The sequence below is a fragment of the Manacus vitellinus genome, unplaced genomic scaffold (genome assembly GCF_001715985.3).
Source record: "Manacus vitellinus isolate BGI_N305 unplaced genomic scaffold, ASM171598v3 scaffold_30_pilon, whole genome shotgun sequence".
Classification (NCBI taxonomy): domain Eukaryota; kingdom Metazoa; phylum Chordata; class Aves; order Passeriformes; family Pipridae; genus Manacus; species Manacus vitellinus.
This window is the reverse complement of record NW_021940291.1, coordinates 3,734,797-3,753,534: the sequence shown is the minus strand read 5'-3', so window position 1 is coordinate 3,753,534 and position 18,738 is coordinate 3,734,797. Positions and strand designations below refer to the sequence as shown.

Sequence of the window (18,738 nt, the reverse complement as noted above, 5' to 3'; positions counted from 1 at the left end):
CCACACGAGGGGACAGGCGCCGGGCGGCGGCGGAGCTGGCCCCGGACGCGACCGAACACCGCACACGAAACCCCACCACCACCCCGCCTCCCCCGCCCGGGACTGTGCGGGAAGTGCCGGGCACTGTCCCCCCCCGCCCCGTTCACTGGCGGGGCCCCGCGCCGCGGGGCCGCTCTGGCCGCGCAGTCCCTGCGCATCCCCGCCCGCCCGCGCTGCCGCCGCGCCGCCGCCGCCGAACTACCGTTCCCAGCGGCCCCCGGGCCCTGACCCGGCCCCGCCCCCGAGGGAGCGGCTCGGCGGCAGGAAGGCGGCAGCGGGGCCCGGTCACTGAGCCGCCACATGAGCTCGGCCAGGAGTCCCAGAGCCACCATGGCCTGAGCGAGCGGCCTCCCCCCGATTAACCGGGCGCGGGGCGGCGGCGCGCGGGAGGAGGAGGCGGTGCGGAGGAGAGCGGCGGGCCGCGGCGCGCGGCGGAGCCCGGGCGGACGCGGGGAGGCCGCGGGCGCGCCGGCGGGCCCGCGCGGGGGCGGAGGGGCCGCTCGGGCGGGCGGGGCGCAGTGAGCGTGTGCTTCCCGCAGGCTCCAGCAGCTGCGAGGCGGCGGATCTGGGCAACGAGGAGCGCAAGCAGAAGTTCCTGCGGCTGATGGGCGCCGGGAAGGTGAGGCCGCCCCCTCCCCATCTGCCCTCATCCCATCCCCGCGGGCACACGGGGCCGGGCGGGGGGAGCCCCCGGGCCCTACGCGGGGCTCTGTGTGCGATGGGCCGCGGTGCGCCCTGGGGGAAACCACAGCAATCAGAAGCGACGGGGCTTTGGGGTTCTCCTTCCGGGAGGGTTTGGGTTTCACAGCTGTTGTGTCATCACAACACAAAACGTCGCTCTGAAGTTGTCGAGTCCCTGGGCTTCGGCTTCGTCCCCGCCCCATGCCTTGATGCTTTCAGAGCAGCTCATAAAACTATCTCTGAACGTGCCTGAGAGTCCTTGTTACAAACTAACAGACCTACATATTAGCTCTGTAAAATTCTCTTGCAGTGGAAAAAAACTTAAAAAAAAAAAGGTAGCTGATAGACTAAACCAGTGAAGTAGTAAACCTACTTAATCCATCCAGGAAATATTTTTAAAGAGAAAATGCTCTAAAATTATATTTCGGTTATGCTTGCTGCAAAAAATATTGCAAACCCCATAAAATATAATAATGCTTTGTTCATGTATAAAATGTTGGTTTGGTATTTCTATTTTACTTACCCCCAAGACAAATATTTTCACTTGCATTAGCTTACTTTGCTTGAGTACAGTAATTTTGTAAGCTAAAATATTTTACTGTATTAAAGAGGTGAAAGTTAATACTTCCTAATGGATAGGGATACAATGCCCTATTAAAGCATTCCACTACCACTGATCTTAATGTCTGCTTGGATACTTAATGCTGCTTGCTGTGTAATGCCAGTTCTTGCCTGTTGGGACACACTTGCTAATGAGCAACTACCGAGCCAATAAATTAATGAGCACTGTAAAGTTCTTACCTGATTTTGTGACCAGTCTGAAAGTGGGATCATTGTAAGATGCACAGCCTGAACTATTGCAGAGTGCCAGAGAAAAGGAAGATTGTCAGAACCTACATATGCATTTGTCCAGCATCGTGTAGTATTGTTTTCATAGCAAGAAGCAGGACAAAACAGAACCAGCTTTGGGGTCTGGGAAGAGCAAAGAGTGTCTAGTTGTTGGGGTTTCTTTTTCAGAAAATTCAGCAAAACAAAGATGAAACGAGTTCACCAAGAGGCAGCAGCTGTTAGCTAGTAAAACTTACAGTCCTACAGTTGGTTGTCAGGGTTTGACAGCAAACCTTTTCCATTCAAGATTCCAGGATGCTGGCAAAGCTGCCAGTGCACCCTAAAGCTCCAAAACAAACTGCCTTTTCTTTTAGAAAGAACATACTGGCCGCCTTGTTATCGGAGACCACAGATCAACCTCTCACTTCAGGACAGGTCAGTTTATCCAACAGCTGATACAAAGTTGGAAATCTAACCTTTATTTAGGAACATGCCAGTACTTTGAGTAGATATTGCAGGGAGGAATTTCAGGTTTCGTGGCTGCAGCTGAAGACGGGTCAGGCTGTGGAGTTGTTCCTAATTTCTCGTTAGATTACTGACAAGCAGTTTCTCTGACTGCACTTGCCTTCTGAAGTCCAGGTTCAGCCAAGTAGTCAAGATGGTCAAGTACACTTGTGTACAAAAGCCCTGGCAATCAGGGCCTGTAGGTCCTCAGTGTTATTTTGCTGTCAAAATAAGTTTTATTGCTATTGGTACCTAGCAGTGTTACACTTCCTTGCTGCCAGGTATGGATATCCAAACCTTGAAATTGTTGTGCATGGAAAAGAATAGGGTTGATTTCTACCTCACCTATTGCTTCTGCCCTAAAGCAGTGAGGCAGAAGCTGAAAAGATCCGTAGGGTCATCTTGGCAATCAGCAACAATTGCATGTCATGTATGACCGTGGTACCCTCTTATCGTGGTAGTAAGTCAAAGTACATTGCACCAAGGTGGGTCGGACTGCACTGCCTGAGAGAAGCTTTGATAAAGCTGTGTAGAATAGCAGCTCTCACTGTTCCAGAAAACTTGCCATGATACACTCCACTGATAATTTTTCAGTTGATGAATAATTATCTATGGACCAAAAGAAGCCTGAGGATTGGTTCCAGGTTCTGCTGTTAGCCTGCAGAGTGACTGAGAATCACTTCCTCATACCTGAATTTCCTAGAAAGGAGATGATGCTTCTCCTAAGGAGTCATAAAGAGTCAGTACTGCTTTGTTATTAGCAAAAGGTTAAAATGCTATTTTTTTCACCAAAAAAAGGACATCTATTTTCTTAACACTGCTTTGTCCAACATACAGTATTGCCTTTTTACAGCAACACACAGCTCTAACTTCCAAATGAGGAAATGTGAATTTGCAATACAACCTTTCAGCTTCACAGAGATACAAATTAAAAACTAGTGTTGTAGGCCTGTTGGGGACATTTAGAGATTCCTACCTTTTAAAAGAACAGAGGAGTCTTAACCATTGTAGACCATGTTTCCCCAGTGAAAATGATTATTTATTTACTTATTTAAACAAGTAAGTAAAGAGCATGTAGAAGTAGCTTTTGAAAATTAGTGTTTCTGCTAATTCCTAAATATGGAAAAATGCAGAGCTGTAGTAACTGCAGCTGGTATTTCAGGATGCATGAAACAGTCCCAGATACAGGTCTATAAACAAGAGTGGTAGTATTGTCCTGAGTTCTGATGCTATATATGCATCATGATATAATCGCAGTAATCCTGTGGTATGTAGTAAAGGTCAAAAACTTTCTCCTTGCTGTGACATGTTGCAGTATTGGCAGGAAGCACAAAGAATTCATGCTGAGTTAGGTTGTTTAGTGGGATGTAACACTGTGTGTAGTACAACTGAACACATCAGGTCTTAGGAACTTTGTATTAAAGCAGTTCTGCTTGCACACTTGATACAATTGCTTATAAATCTGATGGTTTGTATGCAGTAATACTCTGAATCCAGTAGTTTAAGATGGTTAAATTTAAACTTTTTGACTTCGTAAATGTGACTTCATGTAATTTGATGTCTTTGTTAATTTGAATGAACCATAACCAAAGTACCCTGGACAATGCAGGGGAAGAAGACAAGAAAATGAATGAAGAATTGGAGTCCCAGTACCAACAAAGCATGGACAGCACGATGTCTGGGCGGAACCGGCGCCACTGCGGACTTGGTTTCAGTGAGGTACTGAGTTTATTTCCATAATGATGTGGCTTTCACTTCACTAAGATTGGTTTAAAAATTCAATCACCACCACTAGTGTCAAACTTCCACAGTTTGGGTTAAAAGAGAGTTATTGCAGGCACTTGTCTCCTGTTCATGTACAGTGGGGTGGCCATTTAGATGCCCGGAAGGGATTGATGCTTCTTGTTGTTCTGATAAGAAGTATGATATGCTTAATGCTCCATAGCACTCAAGACTGATTAGGGCAGAAAGTGACAACAGGGTGTTGCCAAGGAATAATATATAAGTAGGCAGAATAACCATCTGTCTTGTTGCTGAAAGCTAATTAATCTCAGCTTCTTGTTGTAGGGAGGCACATACCTCTCTGTGGTCCTGAAAAGTAAGGGGTCAGACTTGCTGTACAAAATCCTGCAGTGAGTTGACACCTGCCTAGTCTTGTACTCACAAGGAATTCCATAGGAATGAGCTGGAAGAGTAGTGTGACAAAAACCAAGAGAATCAGGTTATTAGGAACACAGCTCCATCTGCCAATTGAAAGGTGCAATAATTAAATTTTTGCTAACTCTTAGCACCAATAACTGCATAAAAACATAGCTGATGTTGCCAGAGTGAGTAAAACCATATGTGCAGTGTTGGGAATTCTTAATGTTACAGCCAGGAAGGCTTTGCTCTTTAGGACCATGAACAAAATGCCCTCTGGGATTGTTCCAGTTAGCAGTATCATTGGATCACTTCAGCGTTCCTCATGTTGCAGTTTGCTAAACTTACTTTGAAAGATCAGTCACAAATGTGAATTCTTGATGGGCTGGCTGTTAGTTCCATTGTGTCACATTCTGTGACAAGTATTCCAGTGTCAACTACTGTGTGGACCGAAGTGCAGAATTACTGAACTGATGTGATCTGAAACCTTTCACACTCACTGAATGGTGTCTTTAGGATTTCTGCTGTAACTGATTTATGGATGTCACAATTGGCAGGGGTTACCACCTCAGGGGAGTTGCTCTCTTGTCTAAAATTTTGTGTATTCCAGGCCACTGTTTAGCAACAAAGCCCATTTTAGTAGCAAAATGAAAGGAGCTGTTAAGCAAAACATTCTCACTGGGAAATCTTAAATGCTGCAATGGAGTTGCCAGGAAATCAAGTTATATCTGTCTCATAATCTGAACTTGTAGTTTCAGGAAGATGAAGAACAAGAAGAGGCAGCTGGACACTCCTCTGATGAGAGTTCAGAGGACTCTGAAAGTGGCTCTGATTCGGAGCAAGAGGAGTCTGCAGAGGAGCTACAACCTGCTGAAAAACATGAGGAAGCTGAGGTTCCAGAAAACAAAAAAGAAGCAAAAAGCAACTATAAAATGATGTTTGTGAAAGCCAGTGGTTCATAACTGCAGATGTAACAGCTTTGTATTTAAAGTACAGTAAGCCTTATTGTTACAGTGCAAAGTGGAGGACTGCTACAGCACAAATCTTTGTATTTTGATTTTAAAAAGACCCCGTTAGATGACAAAAAGTAGTATTTGCTTTCTGTTGCCATGGATAACATTTTTATGGGCACAGTGATATTACTGGGTTTTTTAAAGTGTATGAAATCCTGGACGGAGAAATAAATTTGTTCTGCCCAATCTCTACAATGTTATCTAAACTATCCCTTCCCTTATTCCATGCCAGATAAGGAAGCTTCATGTTAGTGGTTTATTCAGTTAGTACCCCAGTCTTGAATTTTTAACTATTAAGATTACATGTGAATTACGTGATGTTGCATTAGTTGTAAAATACCAATATCAGCATTATTCTGTGATGTACTAGAGCTTTAAACAATGATTTTGTCTATAGATGCTAGTGTTGGCAGGGCTGAGAGGAGAAATCGCTCACTTTTGTGATAGTATTAATCACTGTATCCATCTGAAGTCCTACAGCAGTTGCATGGAGAAGATGTTTTAGAAAAACGTAATACAACAGAAGGCTCTAATTGCTTCTTTGGCTTTCTAATGAGGGGAATAAGCTGTAGTTTTTTCTACCTTTCAGTAGAAAAGAGTGATTTTTGAATTACTGGTTCCTGGTTATAGCACTGAGCTGTTATTAAAAATAACTCCTCCCGAAGAAAAGTTTTCTTTGAAAGAGAAAGTATACTTTGATAATGAAAAGGATATACAAATCATTTAGCTTTTTTAAAATATAGAATAAAGAGTTAAGTACTTGAGCCCTTCTTCCTTTTCTCCCCATACATGCATCACTTGAAGGTCTGAGTCAATTATCACAAGGTGGTACCTCTCAAGTCAGCTGATATGCTTAGAGAGCCAGTAACTCCTTCCAGCAAGAATTAAACACATCCATTCCTCTGCAAATTCATTGCATCCAAGTAATGAATAAAATATCAGAGCTTTTTAGACTTTGTTTCCTCTTAGTACATTAGATCACCTGCCTCTCCTTGCTGGGAGAACAGGACATCTGATCTGTACCTCTAGTACAGCCGTGTTCTGCCACAGCAGTGTTTCAAGAAACACTCCGGATGCTCGTGGAGAATTCCATTCCTGTGTACAATTTCTGACGTGCAGACAGCATTTTCCAGCCAGTCGGCTGGCAGGAAAGCAGCAGTTTGTACTATCATTGCATAGTTATTGAATGTTAACATTGCAGCATCAGTTATTGGGGGAGGACTTGGAATAAGTTACATTATGAAAAAGAATAAAAGTAATATTGTAAATAAAAACTGAGTGTAGATTTTGATTTATATGTTTTACGATATTTGCATTTAATACAATTTTTTTTAGTCATTCAGCCCCGAACGGTCAGTCATTTGTACTTGACTGATATGGATATTTTGTTTTCCCAATACTGCAAGCTGCTAATACATAGAGAAAAAATCAGGTTGCTTGTGCACTGGGAACAGAGAAAACGTCACCATGACTTAGGAAAGCTGTTCTGTCTCCAGGAAAGAGAGCAAGGCCCTCCCCAAGAGATCAACTGATTACTTTCCTAAATAAAAACATGCCAGGTTTTTCCTATTTAGACACTGAAGCAACACTTGAACCAGCATTTCACTATTAAATTCTTTCAGCTGTGACTGCCCCTTATGGCCTTGCTGCGTATGCACTTACCTCTCTGCCTTCTCTGTCTCAGCACTGCTCCTCTCACCAGCTTTCCCTCTGCAGCTCTCTGGGCTTTCCCACCCAGCATCAGCCAAGCAGAGACTTTTGTTGGGCAGGTGATGGAATCCATTGCTGCAGACCCACCCTCCCAGGCAGAGGGCTCTGCTGCTTTCCCACTAGCCTCAAGGCAGGGCAGGGTAAAACTTCACCTGAGGGCTTTTCTCCAAGGTGCAAGTGATCTGGAAAGACCCAGGAAAAGCAGATCCAGCTGGCTGGCCCTGCACGGATCTCTGTCAACAGACACAATGAGAGGCTCTTCCACTCAGCCTCCTGCCTCACAAACCACATTTGGCTGTGGCTATTATAAACAAATAGAACACACAAAGATAAAACCATAAATTGCAATTTCACTGTTCTATTTATAGCTCTGACTAGAAAAAGTAAAATCAACTTCCATTCCCCAGAAGTATGACACCTAATATCGTGAACATCTGATGAGGTTTGGTGTAACTCATCTACAATGCTGACCTAAGACTCACCTGCTCAAAACAGTAAAGAGTTCTACACAATCACATCTGTTTCTAACATTCTAAGAACTCACAGATCCTTCTATGGAGCAGCCTAAGAAGCTTCTCTTAGGCTGTATATAGCAAAAAAGGCTCAGTGTAGTTTGTGTAGTGAATGTTTCAATTCAGGAGTCAGTTTTAGCAACATTTGATATAACAGCATCAGCAGTAGTGGCATGGATAGTAGCAGGATGGTTTCAGCTCTCATCAGAGACAAAGGAAAAATCTAGGTTGGTGTCTTGGTTGACTCTGGTCAGCCCTTTGCTTTTTCAGGTTGGTACGGAAGGAGCTCCCAGAGATGACAGCAGAACACATCATAAGCAGACACTGAATCATAAAAAGGGCTATTCGTCTATTCAAACAAGATTTGGCCACTAAAATTCCTCAAAGACCAGCTCATTTCCATCTCAAAAGAAAGACAGAAATCTGACCGTTCTCCTACATGTCTTCAGAAACAACAGACTGAAGTTAGATCACAGATGGCTGACAAGGAACAACTGTCACATCTGGGAAGTTTTCCTCTGTTTCTAAACCACACTGAAAATTTACCTACACAAAGGGCAGTGCAAGTGCATTATCAGCACTTGGCTTCGGAAGATGGAAAACACTTGAACAATGTTGAAACCATCGGTGTGCCTGTTCCCCTTCCATTTGCCCTGGAACAGGGAACTCCTCAAGATGAGCTCCATCACAGCCCCACTGTCCACAAGGTCCTGCAGTCACAAAAGAGGGTTCTTCTAAGCCAAGTAAAAAGGGATTCTCAACATCCTACAGGAATTCTCTGAGGCCAAGAAAACCAGATCTGCAAGTTGCCCTGTAGCTTTCTGCAACTGCTTTACACTTTACTCTCCCTTTCTTCCTGAAGAGGAGGCTGACAACTTGATTCCTGAAAGCACAATTTATAGGCCAGCTTCAAAGCTATAGGTCCTTCTAAGGCTCTGGTTGGGGAATTCACATCAAAGACAATGTGCACATGTTGTTCTGATGCCAGAGAGGACGGTTGGTAGAAATCTCTGTGGATTTGCTACAGTCCCCAGCACAGGGATTAAATTATGCACTGAAGCTGCCTCTGTAAACTGCAGGAGACAAAGAGAATAAGTGGCAGTGCAATATCTCATAATCAAAGCCTGGTACGGTTCTTTGCATCAGTTTCTTGGAAGCTGTCAGGGGATTAAGAGAAGGGACATGTGTCAATGTACCCTCACTGAAGGGACAAAGCAGAAGCTGGTTTTGTTTGCTTTTAAGCCTGCCACCTCAACTGCACTTTTCCTGAGAAAAGTGTCTTAGTACACAGGTGTACAGCATCATGATGGGAGATAAAAGTTTCCTTAGTTTTTGCACAGCATTAAAGAAACAATACTTGCTGATTTAATCCAACTTGAGTTAGTTTTGATGTGCAGGTGCAGAATCAGATCACACTGTCAGTTTGTGCTATTATCTATCCAAACCCAGTACCATTTATGGTGGCCATAGGAGGATCCAGTTGAGGGGGAAAAAAAAAAGAGACTGAAAAGTAACACACATCAGAAGGGGATTGTATCATCAGTCAAGCAATATGGGGACTCACATAATTAAAAAAAAGAACAAAACCAAAACCTTCTTTCCTTTTAGCTTTTTCAAAGCTGCCGACCTTGACCTGCAGGGAAATTCCCTCAAACTGTTACCATAAGTAAGTGTTCTCATCATAAGTGTACTGAGCTACATTAAAAACTGCAGAAAGCTTTGATAATCTGAGCTGACATCTTTTCACCCTCATATTTATTTCTAAAGCTTTAAAACAAATGCAAGCGAAGCTTTTGATCTTTAACTGATTGGAGTCAAGTCTCCTTCTTCCCAATACAGCTACTAAAATCTAGTAATTGTGACCTGTTTGTAAGAATGCAGGACCAGAACATCTTTTTCCAAAACATCTTTTTGTTTTGTTTTTCTGAAAAAGAGTTCTTAACATAAGAAATCAATACTGGGCATAAAATATAAAATAGAATTTCCTCAGTAGTCAACTAATAGAGCCACTACACAGATCCCAAATGAAATTTGCATATAAAACCATTTGCCAAGTAACTTTTAAACTATATTCAGTGAAGACAACTGAAGAGTCCTCAGGCATACAGAAGGCTTTGAGAATGCCAGAGGACACAGCTACACTCACAAGGTGTTGCTCTCTCTTCCCTCTGAGTGTCTGGATTTGGAAAGAGAGCAGAGCAGCTAGTGCTGGTACTCATCTCAGCAGCGGTCCCTCAGCTGTTGCCACTCCTTTGCCTTAGCACCAAATGAGGGAAGGATGGGATCAACAGGTATGTGTGTGCATTCTCACCCTCCAACATACACACAGACACACTACAACCATGCTGGGCTGCAGACAAAATCCTGTTCCGCAGTGGGAAAAGATGCTCAAAGGGATAACACAGAAGAAGCAGGCCAGAGACACAGAATTGTTCAGCATGAATGAAGCAGTCAGAAAAGCCAACAATACAAGGGACACACAGGATTAGCAGTGACTTTGTCCCTCAGAGTGGTACATCTCAACGGAACAAAACATAACCAGCTACTTCATTTCATTAAGGTTACATCTTGCATAAGCCATTGGCCAGGGTATCAAAAAACCTGCCGTGCCTGAAGAGATGAACCAGAGAACAGTGTTAAGGTTTTCCCAATTCTGGCTGTACAGTAAGTCAAGCAAGCCCAAACTCCCTGATGGTGTAACAGAATTGAGGCCACAGACCACAGCAGGGCACCCAACACTCCATCCTGCACTGGCACATCGCCACTGCTGAGAGAGAAGCACGGACTTGGGCCAGGCTCTGTGCCAGGGAAGACCAGCCTTTTCTACCTCTGGCTCTGGGGCAAGCTGGTTTCATGGGGAAAAGGAGAGTTTTGCTCATACCAGTCATGGTATGGGCTTAAAGAACACAGCAGCAGCTGGCACTAAAAAAGACAATTGTTCCTGTTACCAAAACACTATCTGGAAACCATCAGTGATTCTCTCCTTTACCCAATGCCACCATCAACACCCTACTCCCATTTATCCCTTTCACAAGGTATTTTTTGTACTAGGGCACTGGACTTACATTCTCATTTGCCAGTTATTCCTTTTTCTTACCTTCCCCGCTACAATTTAGGCCAAGTTCTTTCGTTAAAGCATTTTGCTTCTGTCCAAGTCCACATATTCAAGCTCCTTCAATCTTTTTACAACCTCTCACATCAAATCATTAGGCTGTTCTCAACCCTCACCTTCAGCCTCTTATTTTACATCTTGTTTGCAGATATAGCTCTACCATTATTTTCTACAAACTCACTACTAACCTTTGTTTTCCTAATTTCTTCCTTCCTTTAGTGCTTTCTTATGCTACAGCTCCTGGTAAATGGCTTCTTCTAGTGGACTACAAGAAAACATCATTGTCCTTCAAGCTTACATCTGGTAACACTATTTCATCAGTAACTGCTCCAAAAATGCTAATTGTCAGTGTTTTCTTTTGAGGCTGTTTCACACTCTGTGAAAGGCAACCAGGAGCACTGACAAGTACATAACAAGTAAACAGAGCTGAAATGCGCACATATGCAATACTTTCTGGTTTTCTTTACAATTAGCACTTGAAGTTACTCTGCCATCTCCCAGCAATTTCATGGCAGGCTTTATAATTTTACCTTCCTCTTAGGTTTACCTGTAGTTTAACATTCAAAGTGTGGTTGTTGCACAGAATACCTCAACAGACTTGTATTAAAAATGCTCTTTAAAATTCTGAACCTTTGAACTAAAGAAATATCTCAAGAAGTTTTCATGGAAAGTTCATTGCGGTTGGTTCAATTCAGCTACAGTTAGATGCACCTTTTCAAATAATGGAAAAAAAATGTAAAGGGGTCAGACCCAATCAATACAGTTGTTCAAACAGAATTTCAGGCACTGTGATGTGGGTATTTTTTGTGCTCTTTCTTTGTACTGCTCCACTATGAAGAAAGGTTGCTTTTGCTAGTAGAGCAATAAAAATCTTAGCCTTTTGAATACAGCCAAATAACCAATGGGAATGTTTACTAGGTGTGGAAAAATATAGCAATTTTTTCATGTTTTTCTTGTGCATGGCTTTGTTCTTTTTATAACTGTGCAATACATAGGTACACAGACACACACCAGCACAAGTGAACACTTTAAAATACCCACAGACACACAGAAATCAGAGGGGTAACATCACATCGTGCCTTCTGTATCTTCTCAGTTCTAACACCAAGTAAATCTGGTCTTCCCTTCATATAACGTCCAGAAGTTAATTGCTAAGACATATGGGAAATAGGTGTTTTTATAGAGGGGAACAGACACTGATATAAAATACATACACTTGAAGATCTAGAAATCAGATGAGTAAATGGTGCAAGTGGAAAAATAATGGTGTAAAGAGCACCAGAACATGACAGAAGCACTCTGCTTTCTCAAAACACCAACCCCTCCCTCCAAAGGCTATGGGTTACCTGAGACCCTACTGGGCTTTAACAATTTTTTGAAACAGCAGCACACAATTTAGTAGCATTCTTCAGTAGCTTTTCGCTCCACACATAAGAAACATCCCAGAATAGAATCTCTGAATAGTTTCCTGAAAAAACCTTCTATCTAATTTTGGGGTTTTGGGGTGAGGTTTGTTTTAATTTTGTTTGGGGTTTTTTTTGGGGGGGAGGGAGGGGAGAGGAGGGAGCATTTCTCAACTGTTCCAGAACAGCCTGGATGCCTCTAAGCGCTGCTACTTGCCCAGTCCTTCAAAACAAACAGCTTAATACAGATGTGCAAAGACAAGCAACAGCACAACTCAACAGGGTTCCCAGCAGCCCAGCAATGCACACAGACTTAAGTGTAGTGAAAAACAGAGGTGGGGGACGTTGTGCAAGTCCAAAAAGGTGACAGAAGTGCTACTTACAAGGATCGGGCTGTACTTTTATAAATGCAGCTGAGCAATAAAATTTTAGTAACTTCAGCTGAAGAAATTGGAAACAGATGTATATGGGAAGTCAGTCTGCATAGTTTTTACTTGGTATAACATTACAAAATACTAATCAAAAAACAGTGCATTCAAAACAACTGATAATGCTTTCTAATGAGTGAGTATAATTAGTCCCAAACACTTCACTGCTTAATAGGCAGAAGGAAAAAAAAAACACTTTCTGACCAAAATGATATCAATCTGCAAGTAGACATAATTTTGTTCTAGTTTTAATATTAGACAGGAGCATGTAACACTTAGAAAAGAACATTTTGATTAAAAGAACTGAAAAAGGAAATTAACCCAAACCAAACCACTATCTGCATAGGAAAACTAGCCATTACTACTTAAAAACTACACTCAAAAAGATGGTCACTAAGAACATTTCACATATTCAATAAAAAGTTTTGGAATAAAAATTACCTTCGTAATTTTTCCCCAAATATGAGATTAACTATGGACACGGACCAAAATCTTTAGAAGGACTGGTTTTACTGAAAACGTTAATGATAAAATTATTCCAGGTAAAATCCTTCCCTTCCATGCAAGCTCGAACGAGCAGATTTTGTGTGTGTGATCAAAGGAAAGAAAACAAACATCTACCACAACCTGCAGCGCAGCAGTGCCTGCACTCCTTTCCCTTCACTGCCAGGGCAGCAGACGGAATCTGGAGTCAAGGGATGCAGCAGCCCCTGGCCCCGCGGGCCCTGCTCCTCACCCACCAATTACAGCCACAAACTTTTCCCTCCTGCATGACAAAGCTCCCGCAGAAAGAATGCCGTCCCACTGAACCACGAAACACGGGGTCAAAGGCTTCTTTGTGTGCCAGAGAAACCGGGCAGCTCCGCTCTGAATTTCTGCCGCTCCCGTTTAAAGGTCAAGGACTCACAGCCTCAAATGTTCGCAGAGTCAACACTAAGCCCCAGAAACGCTTCTAAACTGCTTCTTTACCTTCTGTTCCACAGACGAATTTTCAGAAGAATTAAATGTTTCCAGTGGTCTCCATCAAACTGGCAACATCTGAGGGAACTGTTGGAAAATCAATCGCTGCACCAGAACCTGCTTTGGCAGGTGCCCCCCATTCCTCCCTTCGGCCAGTTTCACATGCAGTGCACCTGTGATGCCTCCAGGTCGGTTGATGGGTTGTTGTCAAGTTGAAGCCATTTCTGATACTTTATAAGGGCTAAAAATGTGTCAGATAAACATGTGCATTTATGAGATTTAAAGGACAGTACTGGGGTTATTATGTTTAGGACACAACCCTGAAAAATCTTTATACTCAAGAATTAAGTCACATTTAATCAAACGCTAAAAAAAACCACATTTCTAAGCAAAATAATAATTAAAAAAAAATGAAGCATTGCTGTAGAGGGAACCTCATTCAAATTCCAGTGAAATAAGTGCAAAACTGGGGAATTTCACTGGCATTTGAATCAAAGAAGAGTAAAATATAGTAACAGCACAAATGACTCTGGATTTCCAACTATCTGGACACTGATAAGACAGCAGACAAGAAAGAGGCAATAGAAGGAAGTTATGTTAATATTTTAATCTGTACATATACCATTTTCCAAACTGTTACATTTTATTTAAATTAATGTTTTCTTGCAAAATATTCATTTATGCTTTCAAAACTTTTTATAAAGGCAAAAATAAATCATTATTTTGGCAAAAGGTTTTGAAGTTGATACTGGCAGTATTGAGGTAAAATAGATTGTATTAGCTAAATATATACTTTTAAGAATATTTCTGAGTATAGTGTTAATATAATATTTGTCTTAAAGTCTGAAACACGAGGGGCAATTTCAAGGGGGTTTTAGCTATTACTCAAATACAGGAAATAAACAAGTTAGTGGTTTCACAAAATACTGCAGAAGTATTTCTCAGTTATTTCTCATCCAGAGCTGAACTCAGCTACTAATTACATAACATTGGGAAATTTTTGCATGTCTTGCATTCAATGCGTACACAGGGTTTTTTCAAGTATAGTTGCAGCAATTCATTTAATTTTATTTTCTTCTTATGTTAACTACCTCACCCTCTGCCCTATGCATAAGTACAACACTGAATTTCAAAAAATTTGGCAGAGTTAAGCGCCAGGTGAACATACATAAGAAATTAACAGGTGCCACATTACATTAGTTTTGCTGTTTCCAGGATAAATACTAGTCAATACATCATAATGGAAGGTTTATTGAAAAAAAAATCAAAAGAAAAATGTGTATTTGCTAGTAAAATGACATATTATAATTTTTTATTGCTTACTTCACATATTTTAATTAAAAGTCGTCTTCTTTCACATCTCAACTTTCAGAAAAAATAAAATTTGTTAGCTGTTTGTTATGGAGGAGGCAGCACTACTGTCAAGGGCAACCTAGCAAACTGTATATTGATACCAGCAAGTTAACCATCTGGGATCAAAAAATGAAATGGGAGTTAAAACTGGTTTTCATTATGGCTTTCTTGGGAAATTTAAGCTATACAGTGGTTACTAATATTTAGAAATTCAAGCTAAAAGTTCTTGCAATGTATTATTTAATGGGCAAAAGGGTGGGTGATTAACTCCACAAAAATATTCAATCCAAAACACCCTTTCACCAAACCTGTCACCTGTGTTTCCTCTATCCATACGCTATGAATGTGCTCCTAGGTTTGTTCAAATGTACGGGTTTTTTTCACAAAACTTTACAATGTGCATCTGAGCCTGAGGGGAAAGTAACAGTGTCTTTTAATATCTATGCAAGTAGTGTCTTTTAAAATGAATTCAGCCCTTGATTTAAAAAAAAAAAATCTAAAATACATTGTTCTAAAAATACATTGTCAGTATTTTACAGAGTTTATTAAAAGTGCCGTTTATTTGTATAAAAAGTGTGAACTAAACCGAAGTAAATAAAAAAAGATTTGCAGTTCTCTTCATTTTCATAGAAAATCCCCCTATTATTTTCTGAATGTATTTCCAGAAGAATGTGTCATCAGCCAACGAGTATCTTCACAGAAAGCTGGTGAAGAACCTCCTCTGTCTTCCACAGTGTCACTAGGTGGGATTTGCCTCGAGTCTTATGTCAGTGTTCACTTACTGCTTTGGCTAGCATGAAGTAAAATAAAACATGGTTAAATACTGAAACAAGTAAACCAATGCCAAGCAGTAAGCAATTTCTGGAAACGTTTGGGTTTTTTTAAAGCCTTCTGCAGTTTGGCAGAATAAACAATTCACACAGACACATTAAATGGATAATTATCTCACGATGCCACTGACGCTCAAACGCCTGTGCCCCCTGCATGGTGCTGGTCATTACAATTAGTTTATTTTTCGCAAGAAAAGGTACCTTTTTATATCTAATACTCTGGAACAGTACAATTATTTTTCTGGGTTCTTTAGACCACATGTAGGTAGAGACCTCTTAAGACCTCTTCACACTGCAAAGATCTTACGTGATAGCAAAAATCAGCTAGCATACCCCTGGATATAGAAGAGTCAAGTGTTCTTCAGACACAGCAAAGATGGTAGAATCTGGTTCTCAGAAAGATAAACTGAACCAGAAAAGCAAACAGTCCTTTCCATCAAGGTCTGTAGAGGCTCTTAATGTCTATACATCTCTCTTGATGTAAATTTGTCATTTTTCACAGGTCTTGTAGAAGGCCTTTCTGGTATGTGGCCATTTCCATTTAGATTTTTATTTTTTGCACAGATATTTGACTCAGATTAGTGGCAATTAAAACAAAATTATCTAAAGATTAACACTATTTGAGTTACCCAATCAACCCTCTTTACTATTTCATCTGTGTTTTAACTTCTTCTTCAATTTCAGGCAATAAAATTAGGCCAAAAGACATCAGAAATATGAGAATAGTATCAAAGGAAACTATGGATGCGTAGCGAGTGTCTTAACTAGGGACACACTTAGCAGTCATATGTAATATTTACATGTTTTCCTATTTCAAATACAGAAAACTCTGCAAGTCCTACCAGGAAGAGATACAAATAAAGACATTTCTTAATAAGGACAACGAGATTTGAAGTGGCAAAATAACCTAATCAGAGAAAAAAATAATCTTCCGTTAACACAGTTCAATGAAAAACACATCAAAGGCACAATCATAGCCAGACACAAGATTGCAGACTTAGTCATAAAGGGCCAAATTTTCAGCTCACCTCAGTCAGGACTCCGATGCCAGCTCGTGTGTAAGATAACCAGCCCACAAACAAACCCTCTGCTCATACAACTGTGCTCTTTGGATTCTCTTGAGCAGCAACTTTATATGCCACACACAAGCAAAAAAACCACCTGTGCAGCCCAACAGTGGCCACCGGAGCACAAACGGCTGCTGAAAATCTGGCCCCTTGCTACCAACAGGACAGACATCTCCCTCCTTCACCACAGTGAGATTGTGGAAGCACCTCCTCTGTAGAGCAACAGGAGTTACCTGAAGACTTCAGAAGCCCACGTGTTAGCTCATTAGAAGCAATGTTTACAAGAATGAAAGGCTTCAGGAAAAATAGCTGCATGCTTTCATTTGGATCCAATTTCGGTTTAGTAAAGATGTTAAAATGTAGCAAGCCACAGCACAGGCACAATGGCAAATCAGACATGCCGAGAGCAGTTAGTTCTTACTTTTAAGGTGTTTAAACAAATGTGTAGTGAAATCCATTGCTTAAGGGGGAGTGAGGTGGCTGTGGTACAGAAGGTGAGGGTGCTTTAGGTGGATAGGTCAACTGCTGAGCTAGAAGGGATCACATACAGGAATTAGGCTGCACAATCAAACATTCATATTATCAAGGGAGTGACCTTAATTTTCTACCACATGAATAGGAAACCTGATTAGTAATACAATGAGGTGCTACACTATTTTAGTCACACAGAACACAGTCTAAATGACAACATTTCTTTCTAATTGCTGGTTTTTTTCTATTTGTTGCATAAGTTATGCAAATAAACATTCCTGTTTGGATGAGAACACGGATAAGTATTCAAGTTTCACTGGAACATGATTAAAGCACACAACACTAATATACTCTCATCAGTCCTGCTTTTAAAACTGCAGTTCTGGACCTGCACCTGTATTTGCTAATTTAATTTCAAGACACCACTGAGGCTATACAGGTTTTCAACATTTCCTTTGTTATATGCCAATGAGCAGAAATAAAATAACGTAAAGAAAAATAATTTTTAAAATATTACACATGCATGTAACATTTTGCTTAGTACAGTGCATGATACAGTAAGTAAATTTTCAGATCTCAGCTTAAAAATACAGGATAAAGAACACAGTTATTAAAACTATCTTTGTTTCTAAATAAGACTGATGATATAGTATTGGAAGACAATAATCATAAAACTGAAGAGATTGAAACTCAGTCTAAAACTCTGCTTTTATATTTTGGAGGGCTGAAGATAGACGTAATTCCAAAGCAAACAAATTACGAAGTGACTTCTTAATGCTCTTGTATTTGACTTTAATCTTCCAGATTCTTGGCATGGTTTCCATTTAGAAGATTGATTTCTTAGTAGGAACAGAGGAACTCTAAAATGCTGCTTTTCAAGGATTAGATAAATGTACAATTTATTTCAAAAGATTTATATTAGCATAGCACCTTAACATAACTGCTTCCCCCTGAAAAATGGGAAAAGTTAAGCTTCACAGTCTTTTTCATAAGCAAACCTTCGTAAAAACATCTAGATAATTACTTTCGGATTTTCACATATTGTCTGTTTCATCATCAAGGAGCAAATGACAACTCACACTTCAAAAATCAAACCACCAAAATAAGAACGTGAAGGAATCTGTAATATGAGACTAAATGAGAATGTACAATCAGCTGTGCAAAGCATCAAATGCTTTTCTTTTTAATCACCTTAGAGCATCAGAAAATATGCCATAAATAAAAACCTGAACTCTTTTCTGGTTTGTAGATTTTCTATCAAAACCAAACCACTCTGACTTCTTCCTTTTCTTTTTTTTTTTTTAAATCTTATGAAAGGTGTTTGCTTTTAAAGGAGTAAGTAATAATCAAAATCAAAGCCAGACATGTTTCAATAAGTGAATTTTTGAGATACAAGTGTGGCAAGGAAAACTGTGCACAGACGTAACATTTTGGGATTCCTTAAAACCCTCAGTCCTTAGCTACTGTGTTAGGATTTCTTTAAGTGTCTGAATGACAAAAGAGGCAGCTGCTGTACTTCACAAAGAAAATTAAACTAAAAATTATCTCACAACTGACTGCAAATGTTTTGAAGTTTCATTTAAACATTTCAGTGCCAATACATATTTTAATTCCCTCTTTGAGGAAAACTAAAGAATTAAGAGGATTTCTGTGGTTACATATACCTATAAGTATGTGACGGTCACACT

The 18,738-nt window shown here is 40.7% G+C and overlaps 2 protein-coding genes across 2 annotated transcripts in view; one reads left to right on the top strand and one right to left on the bottom strand.

Annotated features, from left to right (window-relative positions):
* Positions 1-559: 559 nt before the first annotated feature.
* CUNH11orf58 (chromosome unknown C11orf58 homolog) lies at positions 560-6,478 on the top strand. Its single transcript, XM_008922091.4, has 4 exons — positions 560-658; positions 1,923-1,983; positions 3,662-3,771; positions 4,944-6,478. The coding sequence occupies exons 1-4, from the start codon at positions 644-646 to the stop codon at positions 5,151-5,153; spliced, it is 396 nt and encodes a 131-aa protein (XP_008920339.2). The 5' UTR covers positions 560-643; the 3' UTR covers positions 5,154-6,478.
* A 10,299-nt stretch (positions 6,479-16,777) lies between these two features.
* Positions 16,778-18,738, bottom strand: part of PLEKHA7 (pleckstrin homology domain containing A7) — a 127,016-nt gene continuing 125,055 nt past the window's right edge. Inside the window, exon 25 of the mRNA XM_018076097.2 lies at positions 16,778-17,109. Within this exon, the coding sequence (XP_017931586.1) occupies positions 17,012-17,109 (98 nt within the window). The 3' untranslated portion in view covers positions 16,778-17,011. The remainder of the gene's footprint in view (positions 17,110-18,738) is intronic.